The 20,203-nt window shown below is 35.0% G+C and overlaps 1 protein-coding gene across 4 annotated transcripts; it reads right to left on the bottom strand.

The window, feature by feature from the left end:
* Positions 1 to 57: 57 nt before the first annotated feature.
* LOC127454484 (T-cell differentiation antigen CD6-like) lies at positions 58 to 19,489 on the bottom strand. 4 transcript variants are annotated; one of them, XM_051721732.1, is made up of 14 exons: positions 19,347 to 19,489; positions 17,333 to 17,398; positions 14,834 to 15,124; positions 14,272 to 14,580; positions 11,816 to 11,875; positions 11,574 to 11,711; positions 10,072 to 10,188; positions 9,109 to 9,258; positions 7,953 to 8,039; positions 5,264 to 5,347; positions 4,395 to 4,505; positions 4,227 to 4,304; positions 1,628 to 1,741; positions 58 to 1,446 (listed from the first exon to the last, which is right to left on the bottom strand). In XM_051721732.1, exons 1-14 carry the CDS (start codon positions 19,396 to 19,398, stop codon positions 1,328 to 1,330), a joined length of 1,776 nt encoding a protein of 591 aa, XP_051577692.1. In that variant the 5' UTR covers positions 19,399 to 19,489; the 3' UTR covers positions 58 to 1,327. The 4 variants fall into 4 exon arrangements, with proteins under 4 accessions (XP_051577692.1, XP_051577694.1, XP_051577695.1 ...); XM_051721734.1 differs by having other exon boundaries at positions 4,227 to 4,301; XM_051721735.1 differs by having other exon boundaries at positions 7,953 to 8,036.
* Between the last annotated feature and the right edge of the window lie 714 nt (positions 19,490 to 20,203).

Raw genomic sequence — 20,203 nt, 5'->3', positions numbered from 1 at the left:
ATATATATATATATATATATATATATATATATATATATATATATATATATATATATACACTATGGTCCTAATAAAGTGCCTGACGTGGTCTTCTGCTGTTGTTGCCCATTCGCCTCAAGGTTCGACGTGTTGTGCATTTTGAGATGCTATTCTGCTCACTACAGTTATACAGAGTTATCTGAGTTACCATAGCCTTTCTGTCAGCTTAAACCAGTCTGGCCATTTTCTTTTGACCTCTCTCTCATCAACAAGGTGTTTCCATCTGCAGAACTGCCACTCACTGGATGTTTTTTGTCTTTGGCACCATTCTGAGTAAACTCTAGAGACTGTTGTGTGTGAAAATCCCAGGAGATCAGCAGTTACAGAAATACTCAAACCAGCCTGTCTGGCACCAACAATCATGCCATGGTCGAAATCATATTTTCTCCTCATTCTGATGGTTGATGTGAACATTAAATGAAGCTCCTGGCCCATATCTACATGATTTTATGCATTGCACTGCTGCTACATGATTGGCTGATTACATAATCGCATAAATAAGAAGGTGTACAGGTGTTCCTAATAAAGTGCTCAGTGAAATTTTTTTTAATACATCTGAATATTTTGTAATAGGATAAAATATATTGTTTCTATACTTCTAATTAACTACTTAAACTCAATAGTTTTATATATTTCCATTGTTTTTAATTTGATGTCATTTGCAATGCTTCAATCCCTCATTAAAGACATAAAGTACATACCCACACTGTCTATGCCTGGTTCATGGCTTACAATTCTTTTATAAATAATTTTATGAAATCCCTAATGAGAATGGGAAAACTACTTCCAGAACCAAGATGGTTGAAAAAGTTAGCAGGCACTGTTGCCCTCTATAAAAAGGCCAGAACTTCATACTTAAATAGGGACATTTTCACACAGGACAATTTTATGACTTTTGATATTATAAAATAATTAGATGAAGTTAAATAATAGAAAAAGCATTAGGATGCTGGATCTTGGTCATTGTTTAAAATGTTTATTTTCATTTGTAAATGTATGTTTGTTTGCATGTTATTCATTTGTTAATTATCCCAGTTCTTGCTTAATAGTCCTTAGAAACACTTGGGTATTACAAGTGCCCATTTGTGTTACATTCCACATCTGTGTTCAAGTGTTAGGGACACCATTGTTGTGAATCCTCAGTTCTAAAGAATAAATGCACAGCACTATACACATCCAGATGTTGAATAAGGAATAAAGAGTAAGCAATCCTTTTTGGGATGTTGTTTGGTGTTTCGCTGTATTTTACTTTCGTGCACAAATGTCTCTTGCAGTAGCCACGTTGATTTCACCAGTTTTCAGCCTGGTCGTAGTTGCTGTCTGATGAGACTTCTCTTTCAGGAGAATCTTTTATTGGTGGAACATTTACATACGATGCCTCCGATGATATGCTAATATTATCCGTTTCTAAAAATAAAAACATGTTTCAATAATGTTTTGTTTGTCAGTCTTTGCTTCCAAATTTATAATGCCTGCTTTAAGGTCTGATGTACAGAAGACAACTTCAAAAGAGTTAAGTTGGGTTTTTTAGAAAAGGTGAGAAACAGAGTGGAGAGAAAATTGCCACATGGTTAAGTACAAGTGGTACCTTGACTGAGGTTTCCAGGTGCATGGTGGTCTTCATAACCAGCAGTACTTCCTGTCATCTGTGTACTGTGGTGATTCAGGAGTGTCTGCTCAGGAAGGGATGGGCTTTCTTTACCTTAAAAAAACAAAAACAAAAAAAAAAAACAGGAGAAGAGACCCGAGTTGTACGTAAATTCTAATAAAGCTGTTTGAAAGGTGCAGTTAAAATAATTTATAATATAATTAAAATAAGTCTGTTGTGGGCTCCAAAAGTCTGAGACCACATTTAAAATCTGGGATTCAAAATCTAATTAGAAACTGGAAAGTTTTAGGATTTTGAAACATTATGACATAAAATGAAGATTCAGCACTATTTCTTGGTCACTATTCAAATGTAAGCAAATTTGTGACATTGACCATATTAACTCCTTTGTGCAAAATATCAGAATTCCTTGCTTTCAATGAAGAACACAAGATGCTCATGGGACATTCTCAAATCATTCTGGCATAACATGGGTCATCAGGTTTTGCACAAACATGTGGACTGCATGCCAGCTCAAACGCATGCTGTCAATAAAACAGAAAAGGAACTTAAGAAATACTAACAAATTCTGAAATTCATGTACATTTTTCAATTAAACATTTCACTTAATTTGATATGCTGATAATTGGTATTGAAAAAAGTGTGACAAATTAGAAAAACGCAAAACAGGAATATTTCACTAGTGCTGGGCATTATATTAAATATTCACAATATTATTGCAATGATTTTGCTGGCAGTAGCCTATTAAAATTAAGCAGTATTGCCATAATTTAAAAAATAATTTTTATTTGGCTGCTACATTTCCCATAGAGACACTTCCTTGTAAGACTTAATAAAAATAACATAAAAATTACAATAATCCACAATACATAAACACAATGCAATTTAACAGCTCAAATAATACACAAGTTTTAACAGGAAAATAAATTTAAGTGCTTTTATAAAATTCTAAGCTTCACATTTCTGCCTTAAACCTTTCAAAAATTGGCCCCATTCACTTCCATTGTAAGTGCCTCACTGTAACCTCAATTTATTTTACTTTTTCTTGAAGAAAGGGACGGCCGAGTTGAAATTATTTTTTGTGGTAATCAACATTATGCCACAAATGCTGTCGATTGAGCTTAACTTGTATTAAACCTGGAATATTCCTTTAAATGACCACATGGTTTGTGCGTGCTTCTGAGTGAACACTTTATTTTAGCGCGATTAATTGCATTGTGAAAGCAAAGTGCCGCAGGTTGACACTTTCGTGTAATTCCAAACATTTGTAGCCAATCTGCTACAAGAAATTATACAAATCTAAAAACGCAAAACAGTATCACAGAAAAGGAGATGACAGCGTTTCACCGCTTTCAACCAATTTATCATGAGTAACATTGTAAACACACACTGACTGCATTTTCAGTGTTCCACCAAAATACAAGCTCCAGGTAAAGGAAAAGTGAATACGACAGAAATATAGCCTACTATTGTATTAAGCAAATCCCCATAATAATAATAATTGAGTATTATATTACAATAATAAACCTGACTGGTAACCATAATATTAATTTAATATTATAATAATATTCATCTGGGTTCCAAAAATAAGTGAATAAACTATTATAATATATAGCCTAACTATATATTGTTATATATTGGTGCATATAAATGAAAATGATTAAATATACACTACTGGTCAAAAGTTTTTTTTCTTTATTATTCTTTAATAATATATATATATATATATATATATATATATATATATATATATATATATATATATCACATTTTAGAATAATAGTAAAGTCATCAAAACTATGGAATAACAGAAATGGAACTATGTGAATTATGTTGTGACTAAACAAAATCCAAAATAAATCAAAACTGTGTTATATTTTAGCATCTTCAAAGTAGTCACCCTTTGCTTAGATTTTGCAGACATTTACTCTTGACATTTTCTCAACCAACTTCTTGAGGTATCACCCTGGGATGCTTTTTAAACAGTATTGAAGGAGTTCTCATCTATGATGGGCACTTATTGGCTGCTTTTCTTTATTATTTGGTCCAAGTCATCAATTTCAAAAACTTTTTTTGTAATAAAATTTTAGTTTTATAATGAAATAAATTAATACGGTGGCACAATTATATTTTTGTCTACAAAACTAATTTCAATCATTTAAGCATACGCCTTCAGATCAAAAGATTTTTAAGATCATGAGAAACATTTCAGTCAAGTGTTTCAAAACTTTTGACCTGAAGTGTAATTCTTCCCTGTGTTCATTTAGTGAAAAACTGTGACAAATATGACTTCATTATTTTAGATTTTATTTCATTATTTGTCTATTGTGTTAAACATTTTTTATCTAATTGGCTACTCTCGTTGTTATGTTGAAAGGATGGTTCCTCTGATTTAAAAAAAAAAATAAAATAAAATAATCACTTTTATGTACATTTGGAGCAAACATATAATTATCGAGATATATCAAATATCCCCAATAGGTTGAAAAATATAGAGAATTTTTGTAGCCATATCGCCAAGCCCTACTAGTGGTCTCAAACATTTGCACCCCGCTGTATATGGTTCATTTGAACATACCAGGCTGAAGAAAGGTGTCTGCATCTATGTTTTGATAGCACTCTCCAGAAGATGTACTGTCTGAATCATTCACATCTACTGCCAAAGACCAAGCAGAGAAGAATTCATACATTCCAGAATCCCTGAGCAAAACATGCTGTTGTCAATATTGTCATATCAAAGGTGTACCTTGACTGTTGGGTAAGTGAGGCTCGCCATAAGCAGCAGTGTTTGCTGTCATCTGAGCACTGTGCAGTGTCTGTAGTGACTTCTCAGGAAGTGATGGGTTCTCCTCGTTATCTAGAGAAATAAAAGATGTCTGAAGTTTAGGTGAACTCTACTCAACATTTCCGTCTTGATTTAATAAATCTACTGAAGGTTTAGTTAAAATACCCTGCATGCTTTAACACAGGGAAGACTGGGGCTCTAGTTGTCATACAGACAAGTTGTCACAAGCGCTATATCTCAGTAGCTATAAGGTTTTGAATTAAAAGTTTTCTTTTACAGTGGTTTTGTATGTTGGTTTAAAATAACTATTTTAAATGTTTGTGAATTTTATCTGTTTTGTTTTATTTTTTTTAATTTTTATTTATTATTTTTTTTAAATGAACATGACAAAACCACCCTGGGATAAATTAAGGCAAGGGTCAACAACATAATGAAGATAGATTTAAACCAAAGGCTTGAACTGTATTATGAAAACAAGGTCATTTTTCATAAATGTCAAGTCAGGGCAGGTCCTCATATTTATTTTGGGGCAAGTTGTCACATGTGTTTTATATATGTTGAAATTTTATTACATTTTTAAATTACTGTTTGCCACAACAAGGGTTTCATATTTTTGTATGTTACATTATGAAATTTTTTTAGCTTCTTGTTTAATCAAGACCTCAAGATATGCATATTTAAAAAAATGTAACCTACTTTCACTGTAATAAAATGTGTGACAACTAGCCACAGTTTCCTCTATATAAATTAAAAAATATATTTAAATAAATAAAATTATATATATATATACTATTATATTTATTTTTATTTGATATTTTATTTGAGCATACCAGACTGGAGATTGTTTTCCATGTCGATCTTCGTGTTTTCATACCACTCTCCAGAAGATGTACTGTCTGAATCATTCAAAAATTCTGCCAAAGAGAAAGGAGAATTCTTAAATCTGAAAATTATTTCACTAATAAAAGACAATATTTAGTCTCAAAGGCAATCTCTCAGAGGAGAATCACTGTAAAATTAGAGGTTTGGTCATATTGATAAATGAGATGTTGGCTTTGACAGTCTATGCCTGGTAAATGATGGCCACTAGAAGATGGTGACTTTTCATGAGGTGATGGTGTTTCCTCAGATAAGGTAAAAAAGATAAAATATTGGTAACTTAAGGAAAAAAAGATAAAATATTGGTAGATACAGTGTCCCTGTAAAATTCTATTAATTTCTTGGCATTATGTAACAACATAACAAACCAAATGGTATTAATTTGAAAGAAAAATTTTGTTTATTAGGTTTCAATATATATATATATATATATATATACAGTATATATATATATACACACCGATAAGCCACAACATTAAAACCACCTGCCTAATATTGTGTAGGTCCCCCTCATGCCACCAAAACAGCGTCAACCATTGTACAGAGCGGTTATCTGAGTTACCATAGACTTTGTCAGTTTGAACCAGTCTGGCCATTCTCTGTTGACCTCTCTCATCAACAAGGCATTTCCGTCCACAAAACTGCCGCTCACTGGATGTTTTGTTTTTTGCTTGAAAATCCCAGGAGATCAGCAGTTACAGAAATACTCAAACCAGCCCATCTGGCACAATATTAGGCAGGTAGTTTTAATGTTGTGGCTGACTGGTGTATAATATACAGGTGCATCTCAATAAATTAGAATGTCGTGGAAAAGTTCATTTATTTCAGTAATTCAACTCAAACTGTGAAACTCGTGTATTAAATAAATTCAATGCACACAGACTGAAGTAGTTTAAGTCTTTGGTTCTTTTAATTGTGATGATTTTGGCTCACATTTAACAAAAACCCACCAATTCACTATCTCAAAAAATTTGAATATGGTGACATGCCAATCAGCTAATCAACTCAAAACACCTGCAAAGGTTTCCTGATCCTTCAAAATGGTCTCTCAGTTTGGTTCACTAGGCTACACAATCATGGGGAAGACTGCTGATCTGACAGTTGTCCAGAAGACAATCATTGACACCCTTCACAAGGAGGGTAAGCCACAAACATTCATTGCCAAAGAAGCTGGCTGTTCACAGAGTGCTGTATCCAAGCATGTAAACAGAAAGTTGAGTGGAAGGAAAAAGTGTGGAAGAAAAAGATGCACAACCAACCGAGAGAACCGCAGCCTTATGAGGATTGTCAAGCAAAATCGATTCAAGAATTTGGGTGAACTTCACAAGGAATGGACTGAGGCTGGGGTCAAGGCATCAAGAGCCACCACACACAGACGTGTCAAGGAATTTGGCTACAGTTGTCGTATTCCTCTTGTTAAGCCACTCCTGAACCACAGACAACGTCAGAGGCGTCTTACCTGGGCTAAGGAGAAGAAGAACTGGACTGTTGCCCAGTTTTCCAAAGTCCTCTTTTCAGATGAGAGCAAGTTTTGTATTTCATTTGGAAACCAAGGTCCTAGAGTCTGGAGGAAGGGTGGAGAAGCTCATAGCCCAAGTTGCTTGAAGTCCAGTGTTAAGTTTCCACAGTCTGTGATGATTTGGGGTGCAATGTCATCTGCTGGTGTTGGTCCATTGTGTTTTTTGAAAACCAAAGTCACTGCACCCGTTTACCAAGAAATTTTGGAGCACTTCATGCTTCCTTCTGCTGACCAGCTTTTTAAAGATGCTGATTTCATTTTCCAGCAGGATTTGGCACCTGCCCACACTGCCAAATGCACCAAAAGTTGGTTAAATGACCATGGTGTTGGTGTGCTTGACTGGCCAGCAAACTCACCAGACCTGAACCCCATAGAGAATCTATGGGGTATTGTCAAGAGGAAAATGAGAAACAAGAGACCAAATGCAGATGAGCTGAAGGCCACTGTCAAAGAAACCTGGGCTTCCATACCACCTCAGCAGTGCCACAAACTGATCACCTCCATGCCATGCCAAATTGAGGCAGTAATTAAAGCAAAAGGAGCCCCTACCAAGTATTGAGTACATATACAGTAAATGAACATACTTTCCAGAAGGCCAACAATTCACTAAAAATGTTTTTTTTATTGGTCTTATGATGTATTCTAATTTTTTGAGATAGTGAATTGGTGGGTTTTTGTTAAATGTGAGCCAAAATCATCACAATTAAAAGAACCAAAGACTTAAACTACTTCAGTCTGTGTGCATTGAATTTATTTAATACACGAGTTTCACAATTTGAGTTGAATTACTGAAATAAATGAACTTTTCCACGACATTCTAATTTATTGAGATGCACCTGTATATATATATATATATATATATATATATATATATATATATATACACACACACACACACACATACAGTATATATAAGGATTTTTTACAGATTTCTGGTTGTCAAAAATGGAACATATCCATAGTTAATGTGATGAAGTATTACCTTCTTAAGTGTGGCTTTATTGTCCAAATTCATTTTGGAGCCACTGTACATTTTCGCATGTTCTAACTATCAAATTAATCAAATGAAGGTATAGTGGTTATCTAGCTCATGAACCTAACATATTTTTATGTGTGCTTACGTGACTTGAGAATGTTGTTCATGTCGGTCTTTGCGTTTTCGTAGCCCTCTCCGGAGGATGTACTGCTTGAATAATTCGCATCTACTGCTGCATGTAGAGCAGAGAAGAATTCAAACATTTAAGATCTATTTCTGTACTAAAACATACTATTTACACTTAAAGACAGTCTTTCAGAGGATAAATACTGTCACATTATTAAATCAGAGGTTTACCCTTCAAGAGAAATAAAGAGACATAATATTTAGGGATATTCCTCTTGAAATAATCAAATGAAGAATTCGTACATTTCAGAATTGGTTCCTCACAAGCCACTGTTTATCCTTTAATGCAAACCCTCTACTTCTTCAACAAGAATATGTGATTGTGTCAACCACGGCAAAAAAAGAGAAACCAGTGAATTATTTTGTCCTGTATCTGTGGTACCGCTGCTGACTCTTTTTCATCTAAATACTGCTTGCTTTAACTCAGTAACACCCCTGTAACTGAAAACTTTCACATACTAAATTAATTCATCACAGCTGACACTGACAGAGAATAAGGCATTTCTTCAGTGGCAATGAGTAACTGAAAACATTTTCATTATGATGGATGTCCAAGACGACTGCCAAATCGGCGACGCAAACTAAAAAAAAAAAAATAAAAAAATAATAATTCTGAGTGCACCTTTAACTGCAACCATACTGTGTCAGCTTAAAGTAGGCAATTGAGTTTTTGTTCGCAGTTTGTTTGATGTCTTCTCAGAGGTCTTTTGGGAAAAGATATTCGACAATAATAACTGCTTTGGTTGTTACATTGTATTGAACTCTACATTGTTTGTGACATGAAATATAACACAAAAGTTAGCTGATCTTGTGAGTCTGTTTTTACACACAGTGAACTCACCTTTTCAACACCATAAAGAAAGACTGTCTGTGATACGGCCCCTTTGAGCAGTCTTCCACATTATGTAACACTGGCATACTGTATTCTGACAAATTCATAAGGCTCAAGCCCTATTTACAAGTTCTGGATGCCTTCTCCTGTGTACATTCTCTCATATATGACACCCCAACTTTAATGCTCACTAAAATACAGGGAAACCATTTTCCTTTACTGACTGGTGTATTTTTGATGGGGACTCTGATGTGTCTTATTTTTAAAAAAAACAACAACTTACTGTGTAAGTTGTTTTGAAGTCTTTGTACTCGATCGCTGTTGTGATGTTCATAGTTTGAATCAGCGGAGCTGTCAGAGTTGTGAGAGGTTCGATTTGTTCTCCTGGAAAATCTATAGGCATAGTCTGAGCTCGGTCTTGGACCAGGAATTTCTGTGGAATGAGAAAGAAGAGTCTTCGAATCATGCAAAATTAAAAGTATGACCATTACAGATAACTCATGATAATTACAGTATTTAGTTTCTGCTTAGTTAGTTAGAAACCCCTGTTTAGAAATCTATGCAGGTTGGACAATAGAATGGAAAAAACATTCCATTCTAATCCAAACATTTCTATTTGTTAAACAACTGTTCCATTTACACTGGTAGGAACTCCAAGCAATGCTAGGTTTTCTCAAATTTATCTTAAACTGAAATACTAATGAAATCCTAAATCATTTTAGAAAATGTTTTTCTATATAGTGGGGTCCAAAAGTCTGAGATTGAATTGAAAATCTAATTTAATAAATATTTTTGGGGATCTTAAAAAAAATGTAAACAAAGAAACATTTTGACATAAAATGAATAAGAAATATTTATCTATTTCTAGGTCAATGATCCACACTGACCACGTTAACTCTTTTGTACAAAAGAGTTCCATTAAAACACACTATATACTGTCCTCTTTGGAACATTCTCAAATCATACTTGGATAACAAATTATTCTGGATAATCAGGTTTTGCCTGTCCATGCTAGCTCCAATGTTTTTAAAGTGAAATCAGTACATACCAAATACTTAGATATTCTAAAATTCATATACATTTTTTAATTCAACTTCTCACTCAAATCGTTATGCCTTTAATATAATCTGTATTCAAAATAAATTGTAATAAATTAGAAAAATGCAAATTAGACATTTCCTATGGTGGCATCAGACTTTTGAACTCCACTGTATATTACAGGCAACAAAAATGTGTGAACACGCACCGTACTGACGTACTTCCCCCGTGGCAGGGACAGACTGCTGGTAGGTTCCTATTTGTGCACTGGACTGGTACTCTGTGCTTGCGTGGGAATTACTGTGATGTTGAGGAATCGCACAAGCTGTTGGCACAGAGGATGAATAGGAATGGCTTCAAATTCGTCATGCAGCACTAAGCTGCTATCTTAAGCTTTTTTTTTGTTGTTGTTGTTGTTGCATAAGCTAATATCAAAAGAACAAGTTCACATTCACACTGAGGCCTTGGACTCTTTTCATGTGCTATGAAAAACTGCTTGCTGGTATGTAGATGGAACATACTGAACACACACTGTGTTGTCTAGTAATCGTTAAAGAAGTCAGAAGATACCTTTGAATTGTCTAAAATTACAGTCAGCGCTGAACTCAAACTCAGATATGTAATCAAAAAGTTTATTTTTTATTTTTTAAATGAGACGTCTGCTTTTTGGATATTTGAAATGAAGAGGATTTCTCCTATTTGGATTTCAACTAGCCCTTAAAACTGGGTGGGTTTAAATTTGTTGATGTAAAATGTTGTCTATGGTCTGTAATCCATACACAATAATACACACCAATGTGTGAATGGATACTATTAAAGGGTTAGTACACCCAAAAAATGAAAATTCTTGCATCATTTACCCACCCTCATGCCATCCTAGATGTGTATGACCTTCTTTATTCTGCTGAACACAAACAAAGATTTTTAGAAGAATATCTCAGCTCTGTAGTTCCTCACAATGCAAGTGAATGGTGACCAGAACTCCAAAAGCTCCACAAAGGAGATAAAGTCAGCACAAAAGTAATCCATAAGACTCCAGTGGTTTAATCAATGTCTTCTAAAGCGATCCAGTTGGTTTTGGGTGAGAACAAACCAAAATGTAACTCCTTTTTCACAGGAGCTTCAAAGGCCTGATCACCATTTACTTGAACTGTATGGACCAACAGAGCTGAGATATTCTTCTAAAAATCTTCGTTTGTTTTCAGCAGATGAAAGAAAGTCATACACATCTGGGATAGCATGAGGGTGAGCAAATGATGAGAGAATTTTTATTTTTGTGTAAACTATCCCTTTAAGGCTTAATATTTTTGGTTATAAATAGGGATGTGAAGATTTACTCTGACAACAATTTGATATAATTCTTTATTAAATAATGTGAATTACTAAATATTTAGTAAACAATCACTTAATGATTCTTTACTAAATAATCCTGAAATCATGAAAATTAAAAAAAATGGTCATGATTTGGTTTGGTTCAATTCAACTTTTTTATTCTTTTGGTACGATTGATAATCCTTTTCATAATTATGCTCTTAACCACAACACACTCTCTTCATCTCATGCCTATAAATTTAAATTGCTGCAGAATTTTTATGAGATATTTAGGTTAACTTGATTTCACAGTATTTACTTCCAAACACTATATTATGACATTGTCTATATTGTAAGAACAGTGAAAAGTGCAGAATGGAAAAAAGTGGTTGTACTTGCCCTGTCCTCTTTTGAAATGCACATAGACAGTAGCATTTGATAAAATAAACAGCAGTAACAGGATAGATAAGATGAAGCAGCCAATTGCTGCTGCTGAAACTCTACTGACGGGTTCCATTGCCGACACTGCGGTTGTCTCTAAAGCAAAAAAAAAAGAAAAAAGCTAGATTGTTTATTATACTGTGTCACCACATTTTAATCATGTATTTTTACTTTTACAACAGAAGGAACTGAAGCATTACCTGCAGTATGTGTTATAAACTTGGTTGTGTTGTCTGTTGTGGGCGAGATCTCAGTACTTTCTACATGAAAAATGTTCAATCCATTGGATAAATCAAAGGAATACAATTGAACAAGAATTTGTCATTATGAATATGCTCACAATCTGAAACTTACATATATGTGCCTTGACATTTCAGTACCACTGTGGTAAACCTGTCCAGCTCTCTTTTGTCTTATTTTTAAACCAACTGAAATGGAAATTACAGCAGAATGTCCCAGCACTCCCAATTATACTGTGTGTGTGTATGTATGTATATATATATATATATATATATATATACAGGTGCATCTCAATAAATTAGAATGTCGTGGAAAAGTTCATTTATTTCAGTAATTCAACTCAAATTGTGAAACTCGTGTATTAAATAAATTCAATGCACACAGACTGAAGTAGTTTAAGTCTTTGGTTCTTTTAATTGTGATGATTTTGGCTCACATTTAACAAAAACCCACCAATTCACTATCTCAAAAAATTAGAATATGGTGACATGCCAATCAGCTAATCAACTCAAAACACCTGCAAAGGTTTCCTGAGCCTTCAAAATGGTCTCTCAGTTTGGTTCACTAGGCTACACAATCATGGGGAAGACTGCTGATCTGACAGTTGTCCAGAAGACAATCATTGACACCCTTCACAAGGAGGGTAAGCCACAAACATTCATTGCCAAAGAAGCTGGCTGTTCACAGAGTGCTGTATCCAAGCATGTAAACAGAAAGTTGAGTGGAAGGAAAAAGTGTGGAAGAAAAAGATGCACAACCAACCGAGAGAACCGCAGCCTTATGAGGATTGTCAAGCAAAATCGATTCAAGAATTTGGGTGAACTTCACAAGGAATGGACTGAGGCTGGGGTCAAGGCATTAAGAGCCACCACACACAGACGTGTCAAGGAATTTGGCTACAGTTGTCGTATTCCTCTTGTTAAGCCACTCCTGAACCACAGACAACGTCAGAGGCGTCTTACCTGGGCTAAGGAGAAGAAGAACTGGACTGTTGCCCAGTGTTCCAAAGTCCTCTTTTCAGATGAGAGCAAGTTTTGTATTTCATTTGGAAACCAAGGTCCTAGAGTCTGGAGGAAGGGTGAAGAAGCTCATAGCCCAAGTTGCTTGAAGTCCAGTGTTAAGTTTCCACAGTCTGTGATGATTTGGGGTGCAATGTCATCTGCTGGTGTTGGTCCATTGTGTTTTTTGAAAAGCAAAGTCACTGCACCTGTTTACCAAGAAATTTTGGAGCACTTCATGCTTCCTTCTGCTGACCAGCTTTTTAAAAGATGCCGATTTCATTTTCCAGCAGGATTTGGCACCTGCCCACACTGCCAAAAGCACCAAATGTTGGTTAAATGACCATGGTGTTGGTGTGCTTGACTGGCCAGCAAACTCACCAGACCTGAACCCCACAGAGAATCTATGGGGTATTGTCAAAAGGAAAATGAGAAACAAGAGACCAAAAAATGCAGATGAGCTGAAGGCCACTGTCAAAGAAACCTGGACTTCCATACCACCTCAGCAGTGCCACAAACTGATCACCTCCATGCCATGCCAAATTGAGGCAGTAATTAAAGCAAAAGGAGCCCCTACCAAGTATTGAGTACATATACAGTAAATGAACATACTTTCCAGAAGGCCAACAATTCACTAAAAATGTTTTTTTTTATTAGTCTTATGATGTATTCTAATTTTTTGAGATAGTGAATTGGTGGGTTTTTGTTAAATGTGAGCCAAAATCATCACAATTAAAAGAACCAAAGACTTAAACTACTTCAGTCTGTGTGCATTGAATTTATTTAATACACGAGTTTCACAATTTGAATTGAATTACTGAAATAAATGAACTTTTCCACTACATTCTAATTTATTGAGATGTACCTGTATATATATATATGACCTACATGAATTGCCTCAGACCAAGATATGAAACAGATTATAGTAACTTTCCACCTCAAGAGGTCACATACTAAAACCTCAAACACACGCAACCTTTTTTGACCTCCAAGGTTGCTGTGTACAAATTCAATGTAATGACATTAATATTTAAGACTCCATTAAATCATTTGATGAGCAACAATTTTCATTTGTGTTGACATATTTCAAATTGAAACAAGAAGTTTGAGCTGGACATATGTAGTTATGTCACAGCCATGAACCATGATTTGCTATTTGCTAGTGGGTGGTACAGTTGGTGGTATTATGTGGAGGGACATTCTCATTCTAGGGAGCATCTGATTGGACAAAAATCTGTAGTGCAGGATGAGTCATCAGTATGTGTACATATGCTAAAGGTTAATTTTGTCAACTTTTAAGGGTACACTAAAATATAGATGGCTTCAAAACTACTAGACATTGACTAAAAGCCATAACACTTGTAAAGTTTTGTGTTATTTAGCACTTGCCCTTTTAGTATACTGAATGTGTACAGTACCTGAGCACACAACTCCGGCATCTTCTTTATGTCCACAGTAGTTGCTGGGAGTGGTGTCGTTGAGATTGCATACCCATAAGTTGCTCTCTGAGCCTTTGCATTTCATTTTGCTGATATAAATGGGTCCCGTTCCAGCCCCAAGATTGGACAATTTTTTTGCAATGCCACAGTTTAGCTGGGCGCATACTACGTTTCCACTTCTCATGTCAAAATTATCATCACACACTGTTCCCCAGTACCCAGACAGCAGTAGCTCCACGCGTCCAGCACAGCGGTCATGTCCTCCAACCAGTCGGACAGCCTGGTGCTCTGGAGGACAAAGGTATCACCAAATCACAATTATAAAACAGATATTTCCAAGTTAAAATTCTAATTGGATGAACCATGTTCAAAGCTGTCTGCCTAACATCTCCCTTTGTGTTTTACTGAAGAAATAAAATCAAATGGGTTTGGAATGATATTAGGGTAAGTAAATGATGACAGTTTATTCTTTAGGGTGAAACAAAAGTGGTGGGCTAATCAAAACATCTCTTGAAGTGAGAATGAAGGCCTAAGATCTCACCGCAAATTATTTCAGTTGCATTTGTGCAGTCATGGTCTGCATCTGTAGTGCAGTTTTGCAGTTTTGAGTCTCTAAGGATGCAGCCTGCAAGACAAGTGCCGCTGCGTACTGTTGCAGTTACACCATGTTCAAAAACTTGGCCACAACCAAGACTTTCACAGATTTGATTGGCAAGCTGTTTCTTTTCCTGAGAATCCAGCAGGTTGAGGGTCACATCCACTGTAGTGTTCTGGTGAAGAGCCCTTACAACACCAGAGCAGCCCCGAGACAGGCTTAGCATGGAGGGCTCAACTAAAGTTTAGAAAGAGTAAATTGTCATTCATGGAATTAATTGAACATTTCACAAATTCGTCTACCAACTGTTTCTATCATTCTCATTGCACTGCATCACTGTACTGATCTGGCCACTTTTGCATAAATAAAAAATAAAATGTGGCCTAAAATGAGGTCATCTTTTTCAACAAATGTGCAATATAAGACAGGTGCTTAACCTTCAGAAACTGTTAATCGCCCACCTCTGGAGGTCAAATTAAATATTATATGACCTGCTTTAATGTATGCATATAGTTTAAAACCCTGATTTGTATGCTTTTGTTATTTTCTAGCAAATAATTTTATATATATAAATAAACATAAAAAAGTTATATAATTTTTTTATTTTAAATAAAACCCAGGGCTGAAAGGGTAACAGAGCTGCAAATGTAGCCTCAATTGAACTGATAAACTTATAAATCCCATAAATTATAGAAAAATATTTGGTTGATCGGTTGAGCTAGATGAATGCAGAAATCTGTAAAATCAAAACTCAAACTTTGCATAAAAATTTTGATAGAATTAGATTATTTAATTGTCTTTCCAACATGTTTCAGAAAAAGTCTAAATGATGTTACTTCTTGGGTGTCACAATTTTTAGCAATATTTTTTAATTAGAGGACAATCGTGCAGTTGCGTGTAAAATGTGTAACACAGCTTAATATTATCTTTTTTTGTCATTAAAATTTGTTAATAATTATTAAACAATATTTTTACTATAATGCATTGAATATCATTTCAACACATTGTCAAAATTATGACATCATAATTTTAATTTGTTGATTTTCATTGTTGGATACAGTCAGGAAGGTCAAGACCTTAGAGGTGGGGCAGGCCAAAATCACCACTTTAAAGGGGTGATACAGACATTTGATGTGTTTAAAACTAGTTAATGTTCGTGCTTGGTTAATTTTATGTCACATAATAGTTTCTCACATACCTAATAGTTCTCAAAACAAAAAAACGTGGGATTTGTGCTTCTAATGCTTTTAAAGAAGAAATGGGACACCAAACTGTACCCTGTTTGAGACTATTGACTCTTGTTGTCAATGCGTATTTCTAATACAGCAGACACTAGACTTTTGTTTAGACCCACACAACAAAGTGAATATCTAAACTGTGGGGAATTGTTTTGTTGCAAAACTTTGTAGCAGTACACTGCAACACAGCCACATCCCGTGAGTCACTTCCTGTGGAAATGTCATACTGTAGCATGGAGGACACTGGGGAAAGAACTTTTTTTAGAAAGTTTATGACATTGCCTACACAGTGTGGCTTAAACTCATGAAATTCTCCAGATCTGTGACTACAGGATGCAGACTGTGTTTGTGTATATCTGTGGAATAATGCCTGATTCTTAAGATCTTTCTTTGGGCTGAACCAAAGTGAGAATAGTGTTAAGGGTTGCTTGTATGATGCTCAACTGTTAGTAGTAAAATAGTTGGTGGAGAGGCGTGGATATCAATTAGGGACTCCCCATCGAATGCAAGGGCTTTTTCCTCAAGTCTGATCCCTCTGTGTAAGTGTGTGTAAAGCATCATTATTAGAATGCACATCATTTATCAATTGAATCATTACTTGAATGCAGTTATTAAAGGGGTAGCTTACCCAAAATTATGAAAATGTATGTCATCATTTAGTCATGTTGTTCCAAACCTATGTGGCTAGCAGCTTGGACATTCTTCTATAAACACTTCCTTTTGTGTTCCATGGCAGAAAGAAAGTCAAATGGGTTTGGAATGACATGAGAGAGAATAAAAGATGACATCATTTTCATTTTAAGGCGAACTATTCCCTTCAGCAGTGCTTAATCATTTGAAAATGTATTTGACTGTGTAATAAAATCTATGAACCGGTTATCTCTGGGGTGGTAGATTGCTCTCACAGCTCTTACAGTGTAATTGTCTGGTGGTCTTGATGATATCTTTTCTATGTTCTGTTTGATGATTTGAGGTCCCAGCAGGCTTACATCAAACACATTTCTGATGCATATTGTTTAACATCTTGATTAACAGCTTGATTCATCTAAGGGCCGATCAGCGTGCTGTTTGAATGTTAAGCAAGCTTTTTTGATCGAGATAGAAGATTGCCAATGACTGTACCTTTAGAAACACGGAACTAGACATGATACTTCCAATGGAAGGACATATGAGTCTTTTTTAAACTAAAATTAATCATTCAACTCACTCTGTTTGTCAGAGTGATCAGCATTTGCCACACTTTTCGGAGGAAGGTCATCTGTACTGTTGAGCCCTGGAGACAAAAAGTGATTAAAATAATGAGTTTTGCTTAGTACATGTTACCTGAGTGCATGTTAGATCTGTTTGCAAAAGTAGAACAGAGCGCTCGCAATGTTTGATCCACGGCCTTTCGATGTGCTGTCAGCCGCAAAAATAATCATCATCAAAGCCAACAGAAAACAATAAGATACATGAAAGAGCAGGCTCAGCTCAACATAAAAACAAACAAAAACGCTTTTTGCTGAAGCTTCGGTAAAGCGTGCATTAAGATGCAACGTTATATTCACAGGTTTGCATTTGACAATGTAGCTAAGGCTGACTTTCAAAATAAATACAGAAATGTGATTAACGTACATAACTTGGAATAAGTTTGAATTGAGTGTTGTGTGTATATAAAGTATCCATTTTCTGGTCATTTGTCATAATTGATAGATTTACAGTTTTGTTGTTAATGAGGTTGCAGAAAGTGTCAAAATATTACCAAACTACATATTAGTAAATATAGCTTTTTCTAAGTCAAATATAGTTAAATAAGATGGTGCAAACCAAATTTAACAAAGGACTATTGCACAAAAAACATATTTTATCTAAATTAGTCTCTAAATCTGCCTCATACAGACAATGGAAGCTCGGGGCCGCCGACATTCTTGGTCATCAAAATGCATTAAAATAATGTCACAGTCTGAAATCCATTCAGAAATATGGTAATTGCATTAGTGACTAACTGGAATGCTCTCGCTCTTCAGAAAATACTAAGAATCTAAAAATACTGTCCCATTTTTCTTGTCTATACCCTTTTTGGTCTTCATTTACAGATAAAAAAAAAAAATGTAATAACTTATATCGCTATGTATTATTTACACATTACACAAGCCAAAACAATGTGCTGTTTAAATGTGAAAGATGAAAAAGTACACTGTTGACTTTAAAATCGGTGTAACCTTACGCCGTTCTAACACGTAATTTAAACAGGGTATTGAAAGATATAAAATAATGAACACTCAAATAAGTGTTTCAGTTTGTATTTAATATTTGAATATTCTCTAGGAAACTAGATTTATTGTCTTACAAAGAGAGAGAGAGATAGTCTTAAAAGTGTAATTAATTAAAAAATGCTGAGAATATTTGCTAATGCTTCATCGGATAAACATTAAAATACAATGTGCTCTATTTTTGTCAGGTTTTCGTCTGTGTAATGCATTCTTTACAGCAACATTTTAAAGTAACACATAACATTAATCTTATTCTGTAAGTTTAGACACACTTGTGAATGCCTGCTTGCCATATCAAATGCTTTATGCTTAACCTGTTTTACACAACCTGAGAAAATTCCATCTAAAAATGTCGGACTGTCGGACGAAATTCAGCCATATGAATTGTTGTGTTCTGATTTTTAGCCATCATATGAAAAGTCTTAAACAGTATTCACAGTCTTACCATTTTAATAATGTACCAATTCATTGTTCTGTCTTGTGACAGAACTGTTGTTCAATCTACAGTGAATTTGTGTCCTGTTGCATCTAAGTGCATTGCAAGCACATAAATGAATCTCCAGTTGCACTTTGTGCAAACATCTCTTAAGAAAACGTTCGTAATGAACTACAAAAAACTACAAATGGCATTGCACTGCAGTAGTTAAATTTTGCTTTGTTGTAACCACAAAGTCGTCTTACACAAAGCAGTCTTTTGTTTTGTTTAACTAGCACTGTTGACTTTCCATCTATGATAGTGATTTTCTTTCAAGTGCTACAGTTAGGTGAATTGTGAAATACCCTTTGAGTATTGTACAAGCTTTCTGCTAAAGTATCATCAGGAACCACTAGATTTAGATTTTTGGGTCCTTTTTTAAAACAATATTAGGCAAAATGTTAAATATATTGAAAAATATACGATATATCGCAGCTGAACACATGCTCTCTAGATGAAAAACCCAGTCTGCCTACACAAACCGTACATTTTACCTTGAGATAGGGACACAGCCTGGAGAACAATATACAGCAGCAGAGGCAGCATCTCTCAGTCTGATAGCCAGAATTATTTCGGTTTTTCTCTTATAGAGAATTTGTCTAGTCTCAGAGACTGAATAAAGTATGTGACCCTGTTCCTTCAGCATATGGTGTTTGCGCAGTTGCTGGCTGAGGTTTCCACTGCGGGGCAAATTCAAGCCTCACACATGCATAAACTACCACAACCACACACCCTATTTTGCTACCGTCACAGGTCAAGTACAAATGATGTCGTGATGTGCAAGCTTTCATTTAATATTAATAGGATTGGTCCAAAATATGTTTCAAAAGATAATGAGTTTTGTAGCAGAGATTTTTCCCCCTTTCATTCATTCTAGACTGATTTTTACAAAGGCTTTTATTAAGGAACAAAACACTCAGCTATGCAGAATCGATTAGGAAGTCGTCAATATTTCCCTTGTTAAAATCCACCTGGCATGCAATTAATTAAAAGAGGTAAAAATTAACACAACTTTTTGTAAATTAATAGTCCATTATCTTCAGCCCCAAATTATAAGAAACAGAATGAGCTGTTTAAGACATCAAAGCCCTCTCCTCACTCTACAACCCCCTCTCATTACCCCGGACTTCAGTTACACCACAAAAAAAAAAACAGATATCCATCTCCTTCCCCAATTATCCTTTGGGTTATTTTTTGTTGCATTACACAGGTATACAATTACTGGCTTGTAGTACTGTACATAAATCTGACTAGGAAACCATTTAGAAGTAAATGCTCAATATTTACATTGATATTACAATCAAGGCATAACTGGATCTTTCTTTCATGTAGACTTTAAAGGTGCAGTATG

Source organism: Myxocyprinus asiaticus, chromosome 16 (genome assembly GCF_019703515.2).
Source record: "Myxocyprinus asiaticus isolate MX2 ecotype Aquarium Trade chromosome 16, UBuf_Myxa_2, whole genome shotgun sequence".
Lineage (NCBI taxonomy): Eukaryota > Metazoa > Chordata > Actinopteri > Cypriniformes > Catostomidae > Myxocyprinus > Myxocyprinus asiaticus.
This window is presented reverse-complemented; position numbering and strand designations above follow the sequence as displayed.

Excerpts from the sequence above, each read along its gene's own strand:
- LOC127454484 (XM_051721732.1), bottom strand. The coding sequence starts at position 19,398 with ATGCTGCCTCTGCTGCTGTATATTGTTCTCCAGGCTGTGTCCCTATCT. Across the intron at positions 11,876-14,271 it reads TGCCGGAGTTGTGTGCTCAG|AAAGTACTGAGATCTCGCCC; the intron begins GTACTGTACACA and ends TTTTTCATGTAG. Across the intron at positions 5,348-7,952 it reads GAACAACATTCTCAAGTCAC|AATTTTTGAATGATTCAGAC; the intron begins GTAAGCACACAT and ends TCTCTTTGGCAG.